The 14088-nt window shown below is 39.5% G+C and overlaps 1 protein-coding gene across 3 annotated transcripts in view; it reads right to left on the bottom strand.

The window, feature by feature from the left end:
• Positions 1-6833: 6833 nt before the first annotated feature.
• The window catches only part of KLF8 (Kruppel like factor 8), a 76298-nt gene continuing 69043 nt past the window's right edge, over positions 6834-14088 (bottom strand). For all 3 annotated transcript variants that reach the window (XM_006096155.3, XM_006096153.3, XM_006096154.3), the window contains exon 6: positions 6834-13016. In XM_006096155.3, the coding sequence (XP_006096217.1) occupies positions 12835-13016 (182 nt within the window). In that variant the 3' untranslated portion in view covers positions 6834-12834. The remainder of the gene's footprint in view (positions 13017-14088) is intronic.

The following is a 14088-nucleotide window of genomic DNA, read 5'->3' as shown; positions in this document are numbered from 1 at the left end:
CCCTTACATATCATTTTACTCTAAATATAAATGGATTAAATACTCCAATCACCACCACCCACCACCCAAAGTCAAATAAACTTCCATTACCATTTATTGAACCCCTTTTACCCTTTTCTACCCCTAATACCATATACAGATCCTTCATCATAGAACTGTACACTTGAAACCTATGTAACCTTATTAACCAATGAACCCCCAACTTTTAATAAAAATACTCCAATCAGAGCGTACTATCAATGTAAGACATTCCTCCCCCCTCTTAACAATTAATTAAACAACCATACATGAACAAAAGTATCTCAGTGGGAGCTGTTTACAGCTCACCTGTGCATCTGAAAATAGACAATCAGACCTGGTAAGGAATGTGGATCCAAGGGAGTCAGTGAGCCTGCGCCATCCCATCACCATGGTAAGGGGAAAAAACTGGAGAGTGCTGACTTATTCAGATATTCAGGGGTGAGCAAGAAACTCTTCTAGAGCTCCGCCGCCATTACTACCACCAGAGGTGAGTTATACCAGAGAGGAAGTGGAAAGCAACGGATGACTACCCAGCTACCCCAGTTTTGTGGGTCACAGCTGGAGAAACCTGTTTTTCACCAGTAGTAGCCAGAGTAGTAAGGTGGAAACTCCATTATTGGGGGGAGGGAGGAGGAAGAGGAATGAGAAAGGGAAGGAAGCAGATAAGAATATCAGAGGGCATTAAAGGAACTTGATTCCTACTAGACGCCTCAGGACTTCAGCAAGAAGGCAGCTCACAAGCCTCTGGGAGTGTCCCAGTCAAAAACCTCCTCACTGGACCAGCAGGCACCCCCATCTCTCTGAGTGCTTAACCTATACCTCCTTGTTTTATTTATGTGGCCAGATCCTTGTACATGCTTCCAAGTGCAGAAGCCAGAGCAGGTGCAGTGATCACAGTGCTCTTGGAAATAAGGACAAGGGTCTGTGGGCAAGGGGGCCACAAACTGAAGCTATAGCACCACCTTCTGGAAAATAAAATAGAAGTTGCCTGTAGCCAGACTGGTGAATTATACGACCCCACAAAATACTAGTACATATAAAATCTTCAAGATTTTGTCATGAGGAAACAAGAAGAAAGAATGGAGTAGCTCTGCCCACATGAAAGCTAAGGAAACACCAGATATGGCAACACTAATCATTTGTACCCCATCTGAAGGCAACCAATAAAGATTTAGGGAGGTGTCTACTACTTCAATGAGAAAACAGTAGTGTAAAAAAAGAAATATTAAAAAATCAAGAAAACATTAATATGTCACCTCTAAAATATATCAATAATTCTTCAAAAACCGAGCTTAAAGCTATAGAATACTGTTATCTAGCTGATAAAGAATTTGGAATAAATGCATAAACAATTCAATAATCTACAAAGAAAACACAAAAGGAAAGTTCAATTATATTAGAAAAATACACGAACAAAATAAGCTTTTTGCCAAAGAGTTAGAAATCATCAAACACCCAGAAATTCAATAAATGAGGTGAATAATACATTAGAGAGCATCTTCAATAGAGTAGAGCAGATGGAAGATAGAATAAGTAACTAAGAGAATAGGAATTTTGAAATAATACAGTTAGGAGGGAACAAAGGAAACGAAAAGGAGCAAAGAAATCCTTATAATAGATGGGTCTCAACCAAAAATAAAAATGTTAGAATAATGGGGACTCCAGAAAAAGAAGAAAGGGATAAGGTGGCAGAAATTTTATGTAAATAATAGCTGAGCCCAGCTGGTGTGGCTCAATGGTTGCACGTCAACCTATGAACCAGGAGGTCACACTTAGATTCCTGGTCAGGGCACATGCCCAGGTTGCGGGCTTGATCCCCAGTGTGGGGTGTGCAGGAGGCAGCCAATCAATGATTCTCTCTCATCATTGATGTTTCTATCTCTTTCTTCCTCTCTCTTCCTCTCTGAAATCAATAAAAAATATTTTTTTTTATAAAAAAGGAAATAATAGCTGAAACTTCCCAATCCTGGGGAAAGATTTGGAAATTCAAGTTCACAAACCTAATAGGTACCCCATTATCGCAATGCCAAAAGACTTTCTCCAAAACAAATTATAATAAAACTACCAAAAAGGTGAGTCCAAGATGGTGGCTTAGAAGGATACTGAGCTTGCCTCCTCCCAAGAACACATCAAATGTACACCTAAATTTGGAATAATTCCTCCTGAGAGACAACTGAGAGCCAATTGAACAGCTTCTACACAACAAACAAGAGACTGCATAAAGAAAGTTGGGGAGCCACGGGAGGTCTCTGGGAGCTGAGGGAACTCTCGTGAAAGAAGGAAATGGTGAGCACCATTGTTTACCTATCCCTGGATATCAGGTGAAAGCTCCATCCAGGTTCAATGGCTGACATGAAGGGTTGCTCACCCCTCCAGAGCTAGTGCCAGTAGGGACAGGAGGGTGCCGTAGCCCGTGCACATGAGGCTTCCCCACCCAGAGATTGATCAGATGGCTATGGCATGGTGCTACTGCACACACCCACGGGCTGCGTGTGCACATAGAGCTCCCCAGCCCAAAGATAAGATGAAACTAGCAAAGCACCACGGTGCCCACATGTAGCACTGCTTTGTCCAAAGAAAGTGCAAAGATAGTGGGGTGCTTCTGCAGAAGTACATAGAGCTGTTCTACCAGGAGAAAGTGCAGAACCAGCAAAGTGCAAGCACATGGGGCTGCCCTGTCTGGAGAAAGTGTGGAACTAGTGAGGTACTACAGTGAGCATACACAGTGCTACCCCACCAGGAGAGGTGGAATAACTGTTGGGGTGCTGCTGTGTGAACACATAGAGATGCCCCCAAACTGAAACCTCCCCCAAATTCAAAAATACAACCCAGAACTTCCACTTCTGGGAATTTATCTGAAGAAAACAGAAACTCTAACTCAAAAGGTATATGCACCCCTATGTTTATTGCAGCCTTACTTACAAGATATGGAAGCAACCTAACTGCCCATTAGTAGACAATTAGATAAAGAAGATATGGTGTCCTAGCCTGTTTGGCTCAGTGGATAGAGTGTCGGCCTGGGGACTCAAGGGCCATGGGTTTGATTCTGGTCAAGGGCACATGGCCAGGGGTGTGGGCTCAGTCCCCAGTAGGGGGCGTGCAGGAGGCAGCCAATCAATGATTCTCATCACTGATGTTTTTATCTCTCTCTCCCTCTCCCTTTCTCTATGTAATCAATAAAAAATATTTTTTTTTAAAAGATGTGGTACATTAATATAATGAAATATTACTTGGCCATAAAACAGAATGAAATCTTACCATTTGTGACAACATGGATGTACCTAGAGGGTATTATGCTAAGTGAAATAAGTCAGACAAAGACAAATATTGTGAGATCTCACTTATAAATGGAATCTAAAAATATCAAACTCAAAGAAACAGAGAGTAGAGTTGTATTTGCTAGTGTTGAGTGTTGGGAGAAATGGAGAGGTGTTAGTCAAAGGAGTGAAAACTTTCAGTGATATAATGAACAAATTCAGGATATCAAATGTACAGTGTGGTAGTGACTATAGTTAACAATATGGTATTGTATGCTTGAAAGTCGCTATGAAAGCGGAGCTTTAATATTCTCACCATAAGAACAACAACAAAATGGTAATTATGTGAGGTGAAGGATGTGTTAACTAACTTAATTGTGGCAAACATTTCACAATATACATGTATCAAATCGTCACATTTACACCTTAAATTTACACAATATTATTAATCAACTAGAGGCCCAGTGCATGGAATCATACACCAGTGAGGTCCCTCAGCCTGGCCTGCTGGGATGGGGCTAAAACCGGCTCTCTAACATCCCCCAAGGGGTCCGGATTGCAAGAGGGCGCAGGCCAGCCTGAGGGACCCCACTGATGCACAATTGGGGCTGGGGAGGGACCACGGGAGGGCTCCAGGGTGTGCCCAGCCCATCTCACCCAGTCCCCGATAGGCTGGACCCCAGCAGCAAGCTAAGCTACTGGTCAGAGTGTCTGCCCCCTGGTGGTTAGTGCGAGTCATAGTGACTGGTCGAACGGTCATACACATAGCATATTAGGCTTTTATTATATAGGATTATAAATCAATAAAGCTGGTAGAAAAAATGTAATTTGGAGAAAATGCTGAGGGAAAATATCAGCAATGGAATTAAAACAACACATTCAGATATTCAGCACGAAGAGCCAAGCTATCAGGTCAGTTTTCCTTACACCCCTCCCCTCATGAGAAGGGTGAAAAGCCTGTATTCTAGGCCACTCACACCCAGTTGTTCTGGTTTCTTATGATCTTTCGGCCCAGATGCAATGATTCTTTGCTTTGATTTCCCCAGGATATGCACCTTCCCCTTGCTAACCTTCTTCAATTCTTTTGAAAATATACCTGGTCCCACCTTAGCCAGTTTTGCTCAATGATTAGAGCATAGGTCACGTGTTCGATTCCTAGTCAAGGGCACTTACCTCTGTTGTAGGTCCCTTAGCCCCAGTAGGGGTGAGTGTGGGAGTCAATCGATGTGTCTCTCTCACGTGGATGTTTCCCTCCCCCCTCCACACACACACACACTTCCTCCCTCCCTTCCACTCTTTCTGGAAATCAATGGAAAAAATATCCTTGGGTGAAGATTAACCAAAAAAATGTACCTGGTCCCATTCTCACCTATCCCTACTCATTCTCTGCCCCGTGATTGTACCTAATCCAACAAATGAATCAGAATAATATACTTGTGGGTGCTCAAATATGAATTTATGTATTAACTCTCCCAAGTAATCCTGTGATTTTTTTTTAATAAAATGATTCAGAAGAGAGCCGTTTTTGTATTCACTGTTCCCTTGACCATATTTTCTGCCAGCCTTACAAGTTGTTTCCCTCCTGTATCTCAGACTTATTTTAAACCCTCAAACTCAGGTCCTTCATTTCTCACAAAAAGTACAGTAATCTAGTTGGTGTGGATTCTTCCAAAATAATATGATTTCAAGATCATTCCCTGTACGTTAATACGGATCTACTTCATTCCTATTAACTGCTACATTGTATTCCACAGAAAAGCTTATACCATAATTTATTGTCATTCCCCTATTGATAGACATTTAGGTTGTCTATAATTTGTCATTATTATAATCAATGCTGAAATGAACAGCTTTATTGTATATGCACCAACCTCTACATATATGAGCATCTGTCCCTGTACTATAGACACCAAAAAGTATAATTTCTAAGATATAGGGTATATGGTCTTTTTGGTCATAATAAATACAGGAAAATCTCCCTCCAGTATGACTACCACTTTTTATCTTCAACCAGTAGTGAATTATATTTGCACATTTTCATATATTCTGCCAACACTTGGTCTTATGAAATTTGTAATATTTGCCATTCAAATGAGTAAAAAAATAGTTCTCATTCTAATTTTATTTCCATGATTAGTAGTGAGGTTGAACATATTTTATGTTTATTGACTATATATAATCTATATGGGAATTATTTGTTAATTTTTATTCATTTTATCGTTTTATTATTTGTGATTTATTTATATATAGGGTGTCCCAAAAATGTATACACACTTAACAGCTGATAGCTCAATTGATGTTTTTCTATTTTCAGATTTAACCCATTGAAATGAATAATAATTCAAAGTGTGTATATTGGATACAAATCCTGTGTTATATGTGTGGCTGTGTTTTACCTTCTTATGGTATCTTATATTATTCACATATTTTTAATTTGCAGAAATATAGAACACATATCTATTATGATATTTAAGACACTACTGTGTTGTTTTCTTTCTGGTATCCCTCATTAGGAAGTGAATTGCTTGAGAGTAGCTGTATTTTATTCATTTCCATAGCAACCAGCAAAGAGTCTGGATTATTGGTAGCTTTTTAGTCAATATTTGTAGCATCCAGTTGCTTATGCTTTTAACCCAAAGGGATGACAATGACTCTTAGAATAAAGAAATATTACTGGAAAACCTATAAGCCCTAGAATTCTTGTTTTGTATCATTTGTAATAAAAAATCCCTTTCTGGCAGCTCCAGGAATAGTCACTCTTCGATCTGTTTTTCTAGATCTTGTTCTCAATCTTTCTCACAGGATTTCCCCCTTTCTACTTTCTCCCCAGTGTCTCTGAAAGACAAAGCTTCCCAAAGCAGAGTCTTTGAACAAGACAGCCTCCCACATCCCCACCAAAGGCTGGTATTTATACTGAGTAGCTTTGGAGTTTAAAGCTGTCCCTATGCCCTCCTCTCCTGTAGTCCTTCTGAGAAAAAAACAAAAATACAAAATAATAGGGAGAATAGGATTGGGCAGGGAAAGCCAGCCAACTGAATCAGTATCCACAAGAGTCTTTGTAGGAAATATTTTTTTTAAAAAAGCACTCAGGCCCAGCCGGCATGGCTCAGTGGTTGAGCATTGACCCATGAACCAGGAGGCCACAGTTCAATTCCCCGTCAGGGTACAGGCCCGGGTTGCAGGCTCCATCCCCAGTAGGGGGTGTGCAGGAGGCATCCAATCAATAATTCTCTCTCATCGTTGATTTTCTCTCTGTCTCCCTTCCTCTCTGAAATGAATAAAAAATATTTTTTAAAAAAGCATAGTCTTCATGAGGCCCTATTCTGGGACGTTTCTGACTAGATTACCAAGAATGGGGAGGGCCTCATGTGCTTAAACAGAGAAATTATTGTGCTTAAGACAGACCAGATTCCTTTCTTGCCCCATGCTAATATACAATAGTTTCATCACTATAGTTTACGCAGCTAAGTGGGGGGGGGGGGCCTATCTATTTATGCCATGCCATGTGGAGGAAACATAAAATAGAGACAAAGTCAAAATAATATTCATGGTATCTGAAGTTTAAAATACTTTATTAATAAAAAAGTACAATAATCAAACATAACAAGATTGCTTAGTACCCAAGCACACAGTCTGCCTGGATGCCACAGAGGGAGAGTCTCTTTAGGTTAGAACAGAGTAACCTCTAAAGTGGCCATGCTAGCGGAGGAAATCCTTGAGTATTTCCAGGTGCACAACAGGCTCATATATAAGAGATTGTTCATGATCCTAGCCTCAAAGCCATATCTCTGGAGCAAGAACTAGTATAACATAGAGGAAAATGGGGTGCTGCTCTAAAGCACTGAAATAACGAGGCACGAACATAAGAGTTATAGAGACTAAAGCTTATATACTGTTCTGTAATTTCTTTAAACAAACTAACAATGACAAAAAAAAATCAGTCAGTCCCTTCACTTCGGGCTCCTTTCCCCAACACACAGACACAAAAAAGTTTCGGGGACTGCTCTGCTGCTGTGACCTCCTGCCAAAAAACAGGGATGGACAATACTAGGGATTCTCTTCCTCTTTTCATTCAGAAATACAATGAACACAGCACTGCCTACAACATACTTAAAAAGTAATGTCCAACACAACTACTGACCCTGGGAAACATCTACTGGAAGGGAAAGAGAGCTAAACAGTTAACAAAATAATCTCTCTCCCTCAGCCCTCAATCCACCATCAGAAAAGGAAATGGAAGGTGAAACCAGAGAATCATCCTGCCACTGGTATAAATTGCATCCTCTTCCATCCCACTCCCACCCCAAACATCCACCTCACTTCCCTCCTACCTATACCGTTCAGGGTACAGTAAGTGGGGAAAGAGAGAAATGTAACTGGTGAAGTTGAACCAGTGTCTGAAGGGTTCTGGGAAATTGCCTTTGTGCTTCTGACAGGGTGACATATAATGTGGCCCAGGCAGAGTGAAGAAAGGGGAATACAGCGTTTGTAGCACTGGATTTTGCCTACCTATCCCTTTAGGCTCTAATATGCTTTGAGTCTGGAAACAGATCAGAATTCTATAGTTAATAACAAGGAGCATGTAGGAAAAGTGAAAGTAGAATAGGAAATAATATTGCTTCCAGTGACCGCTCTTCAATTATCCTTGTTACTGACTCAAATTTAGCTCTTTATCACCCAGAAAGCCTAATCCTCTCCATTTTCTAGGGAAAAATATAGGTTATTAGAATTATCATCATAGTGATGATCATATTACTTTTTATTCATTTAGGCATCTCCCATCATTGTTGCCAACATCCATTAATAATCCTCACAACATTCCTGTGAGGTAGATATTTAGATTCCCATTTTACAGATGGGTTAACTGAGGCACAGAGAGGTGATGTGACTTGCCTAAGGTCAACCAAGTGAGAGATGGGAAAATATGGGAGAGGTAACTTAGGGTAGCACCCTTAATGTCAGAGAGCCATATTTGCCAGTGAGAAAGGATCATGTTATATTTTAGTTTTAATTGGGCATACCTACTTTCTTCTGTGTCCATCTCTCTATGTAGATATTGGCACACTATGGGGGAATCAATAATTTCCCTAGGCTTATTCAAGGTTGGCTCCATTCCTAATGGTTTGGTTATTGAAGACACTTTTGGGGGGCAGAATAGATTCTCAAATTCTTGGAACCAAGAACATAGAAATCCCTAATTCCTAAATTTTGCAGATCACTTTGTTTCAAAAAGTTGTTGGAGTTTGAGAAAATGTTACTGTCATACACATAAGCACTGTGTTCTAGTTGTTATCCACAGTGTACAGATTAACAATTCAGATACTGCTATATATTTATACTAGAATTGCACAATTGAGCAAATAGATGTCTGAGTGAGGGAGACAGGTTTTTTACTGTTTGAGTGGGAGGTTACAAATAAGCAAAGGGAAAAGGCTAGAATGATACATTTGGTGATAGACTGGTGTTGGCAACATCAGTATGAACTCACGTTTAGCTTAATAAAGATATGGAAGATTACATATACAAATATTTGTAGATATGTGTATATATACATGGGTTAGTGTACATACATATATTTGCTTGTTCTGTCAGCTGAGATGGCCTAGAAGCAACAATACCCCAGTAGCCATAAGCATACCTAATCCTAGATCTTGGTTTCTAATACAATTATCCATTAAAAGGAATCGGGGCTCCTTAAAGAAATGGTTGATTATAGAAGTGGGCCAAAAATATACAAGATGAGCCTGGAGCATCTTGTAGTGCCAACAAATAAGTATATGCTTAAAAAGAAAATGACGGGGGTATGTCAAAAGGACTTGGGAGTTAACCCAAAAGAGCATCCAATGGCCAAAGCTGGAACAATTTGAGCATACAAAATAAAATTTTATTGGATTATAACCCCAGGTATAAAGTAAATGTGAGTCCATACTGATACAAGTAAACCTATTACATAAATAAATGAGGGAGAAGAGTTAAATCTCCCATGCAGAATTCCAAATAATTTTTTTTTGTAGATACTCACACTCAAGGATGTGGTGCACAACTCCGCTCTCCTTAAGTGTGGGCTGCATGGTGACTTTCTTCCAAAGAGTACAGTATGGAATGTGGGGGAAAGAACAAAGGAGGAAGCTGACAAACACAATGTCAGCCAGGTAGTCCAGGTTAACATCAAAGATTAAATCATGTTAATTTGATGTGATGAAAAGAGCCGGTTACCTCTATGGTCTTCCTCCTTTTAAACTCAGTTTAATCATAAGAAAAATATCAGACAAATCTCAATTGAGGGACATACTACTCAAAAGTGTCAAGGCCAATAGGAAAAAAAATCTGAAAAAATGCCACATTCCAGAAAAGCCCAAGAAGATATGACCACTAAACGTGACATGGTATCTTGAATGGGATGCTGTAACAACAACAAAAAAGGATATTAGATAAAAATTTAGGAAATTTGAATAAAGTTTGGACTTTAGTTAATAAAGCATCAATATTACTTCATTAATTCTAACAAATGTGCCATACTAAGGAAAGATGTTAATAAGCTGGATGTAGGGTATAGGGAAACTCTGTAGAATCTTCACAATTTTTCTGTAAATCTGCAACTGTCCTAAAAATAAACATTTTATTTAAAAAGAAGTTACCTTCACAAATCTTTCTGTCTTGCCCACAATTCTTTCCACCTAATCTAACTAACCAATTCACATTCTTCAGTTTTTCCAGAATTTTCCAATATAATCATCAATAGTTATGTTCAACTGACAATTATCTACAGATGGAGGAACTCCACTGCAACAAATCCCAGGATATTGTCCAGTCCCAGCGAACAAGGCTATTTAAGAGCTACAGTTCCTGCCCAGCCGGTGTGGCCCAGTGGATTGAGCATTGTCCCACACACCAGGAGGTCGCAGTTCAATTCCCGGTCAGGGCACATGCCTGGGTTGCAGGCTCAATCCCCAGTAGGGGGTTTGCAGGAGGCAGCTGATGGATGTTTCTATCTTTCTTTCTCTCTCTCTCTTCCTCCCTCTCTAAAAATAAATAAAAACATATTTTTAAAAAGAGCTACCATTCCTTTTCATCTGTCTACTTAACAAAATTCTATGTGCTTTTGGTGCAGTACTGTATTGTACTGTATTTGAATCCCTGTATGGTATGAAATACTCTTAATAAATTTTGACACATCTCTTAAAGAATATATAATGATTGGAATGATTTTATTGTTATTTGGAGGGGCTATTAATAAAGCAGTAACAAAATCCCTCATTACTTTGCAGGAAAAAATTGAATAAAGGTTTAGGGGTGGCAGAGATAGCAATATTAGAAATTTTAATTTGATCATCATAGTTAGTACAATAGTATGTTTGATAGCCTTTATTTATAAACAGGTTATATGCTCCAATGCAAAAGATCCTGAGGTCTGGGGGTGTAAGACAGTTATGAACTCTGGAAAAGGGAATCTCAGGATCCAAACTCTGGAGAAAATGGGTCCTTGGACTCTACTGTGAAACACTGTATCATCTACTCAATTATAAGCTTAAGCCAATATGTATGATGGTAAGTCACCTTTAACAATCTTAGCGCTACATAAACGTTCCCTTTCAGTCTATAGTGTGGAACTTACACACCGAAAGTCAGGGGAAAGTCTGTTTCAAAATAACAACGAGAAGAGTAAAAATCCATGTGTCATTTTGAATAATACAGGCAGGCCTTGAATTTATAAAGGTTTATGATCTGGACATTCTATGTTTAAATGAGGTAAATCAATTCTGAGATATTACAGAAAGTGTTAGAAGATAAATATTGTGTACCTAATGTTATATGCCCATACTGCAAGCACACTTTACTTATTAGCTAATCAACTGAGTGTTCTAAAGTTTTCTGAAGCATAACATATGAAATTGGACAAATACTGCAACCAATCATGTAAATTTTTCTCTAATCTGGTTTAACAATGTGACCCCTAGGAGAATGAGTGTGCAGGTCTATAAGGCCTCAAGGAACATCTGTGGAAAGAATCTGACCCGTATTTGTCTCATCTGTAAAATATGAATGATGGATAGGACTAGATGGCTAATAGGATCCCTCATTGGTGCTAGAATTCTATGATGTATTCAGAATGGACAAACCTTGGGAGGTAGTAACCTAAAATATGTAAGCAGGGACTGGTTGAATATCTGCCAAGGAAAAGGGGTTCCATATGAACCTTTAGGAGAGAGGCTGAGTCCAAAGTTAAGTGATACAAACTCCCCCTCCCCCTGAAGAGAGGCAATATGACATGTGGAGGTAGATCTGAGGTCCAGAGCCTGGAACACAGGGTTTTATGTCTCAGAGACTATTATGAAATAGTCAGATTTGGTAACCAAATGTCTCTATTATGCAATATGCTGTAATGGCTAAAAGAAATGCCATAGGTGCTCGTAGCAGTTGCAGAACATCGAATTACTTTCTGTATCTCAGTTTTCACTAAAAGCCTCCTATTCCAAATGAAACACAGGAATGCATGCTAATAATGCCATGGAATGAACAAAGATTTTTCTTACAACCCCTCACCTTTCTATGACATGGCCCCAGTGTATGATTTCTCATCATGCATTACACTCATAATAGTTGCTTTATGTAAACAAAAGAATAAACAGTACAGTACAGCCCCTCAAGACACTGTCTCAACAGGCTGCCATTTGAATGAGGTTTGTGATTACAGCACTTTTAGCGTCATATCCAAGTGAAAGTCCCTCTCTATTTGTTTTCAGGATTATCGTGGTTCTGCTTCTTCCTGTCATGGTCCAACATACTCTTCCTGAAACATTTTTCATCCTACCGGCATGTCAATGTGTGCTTCAAATATTTGTCCTAACTAATATTTAACCCAAAAAGAAGGTGATTGTGCTGTAAAATCCTTAATGTTGAAGGAGGAAGAGAAGGAAGGAGAAGGAGATGGACAAGATCACTTCATTCCCTCCAATGGACTTAAGAAGCAGAAGTGCCCGCACTGTGTGAAAACCAAACTGTAAGGACAAATAGGATTGGATTTACAAAACCTTTGAGTTTTGTATGGGACTCAGTATATTCACTGAGAATGTGTCCTATGCTCAGGATGCCAATCCATGCTACCGATAAGCTACACTGTTATGCCCTCTTCTCTCTAGGAACTTGGAAAAAAAAAGTCATTTTAAAACACTACCAACCACTTTTAAGTACTGATTTTTCAAAAATATGGATAAGAATTCTAGAACAAAAGGAGGGAAAAACAGGAAAAAAGCAGCATATGTTTGTTCACAGCCTTGAGTTGGATTCCTGTTTTGTTATTGTAGAAAAAGTGTCCCATCTGTGACCAGGGGTGCCACACTTTTTATTCAACCTATACGAAGATGTGAAGATGGAATATGAGGAGCCACCATGGGAAATCAGCTATCTTTTCCTCCAGTCTCATCAACCTGGCTCAGTGAGCTACTCCAGTCCCATCCCAGAGGCAAGCTGAAGTCAAAGAGGAAAAGATGGTCATGACCTCAGCACACACACAGGAATGAGACCAGCGCAGCTCTTCTAGTGAGGACTGTGGAGCTCACATGGTGTCATGGCGCCGGCGGTGCAGGGACAGGTGGTCAGAGCGAGAAAAGCTCCGGTTGCAGTCTGTGCACCGGAAGGGCTTGATGCCTGTGTGCTTGCGGAAATGGCGAGTAAGCTCATCTGAGCGAGCAAATTTCCAGGAGCAGCCATCCCAGGTGCATTTATAAGGCTTCTCTCCTAAAAGGGGAATAGGAAAAAACAAGGGGAGTCAGCGATGTTTGGACACTGAAAAGATAACAGAGGCCATAAGCTTTTATCAAGGCTTTGGTCAAAAGGTGAGGCAACCACTTTGAAGACAGGCTCTCCTTCAACCTTACAGAAGCGCTAAAGAGAAGCTAAGGCGGCAGGCGCTGGCTCCAACAGGCCTTTGCTTGAATCCTGGCTCTCCTACATACCAGCTGTGTGACCTGAAATAAGTAACTTCTCCCTGGCCGGGTTTCTGTTTAATCATCTCTAAAGGTGAAGAAAATATCTCGCAGGGCTGTTTGACATATCTTCTTTTCTGAACACAGCTAGTAAATGATAAACCTGGGTTCCAAACTGAGGTCTTTGACACTTGACCCTGTACCACGCTGTAGCAGCCATATCCTCTCCTCTAATACCTCCCAGCAAATAGTCTAAAGTAGAGACATATCCACAGAAAGAAAATGTGATTCACTAGAAGGAGCCCTCAGCTCAGTCTACAGGCCTTCTTCTGTGTCAGGTCAGAAATTAAAGTGCATGGAATGGGATGAGGAGAAGCATTAAGTCAAATTTTTTGAAATAGTTCATGCTCAGTATCCGCAGGTTGCATCTGGGTTATATATGGAATATGTATGCTCTGGATAAAAAGCTAAAAGAAAAAAGTAATAGAAAATACATTAACACAAGAGGATCCTATTAGGGTGTGTGGATCACACAGTACATGTTGAAATACTCAGAATAAAGGCGCAATATCGATATACTTAAATGCAAATAATGAGATACATTATTAACAGTAAGTGAATATCTGGAAAGTGAGGAGAAAAACTGTGGGAAAAGGACTTTCTCTTTTTACTTTTCTGTGTCAATTGAATGTTTTAAAAATCATGATATCGTATCTTATAATAAAATTTTTATTTTCTTTGTTTTACATCTATTTTAATTATAGTTAACATACAATATTATATTAGTTTCAGATGTACAACATAGTAATGCGATCATCTCACTAATTCTAAGAATCATAAAACAGAGAAGAGACATTACAATGGATGCCTCAGATATAAAAAGT

The sequence above is a fragment of the Myotis lucifugus genome, unplaced genomic scaffold, assembly GCF_000147115.1.
Source record: "Myotis lucifugus unplaced genomic scaffold, Myoluc2.0 scaffold_169, whole genome shotgun sequence".
Lineage (NCBI taxonomy): Eukaryota > Metazoa > Chordata > Mammalia > Chiroptera > Vespertilionidae > Myotis > Myotis lucifugus.
This window is presented reverse-complemented; position numbering and strand designations above follow the sequence as displayed.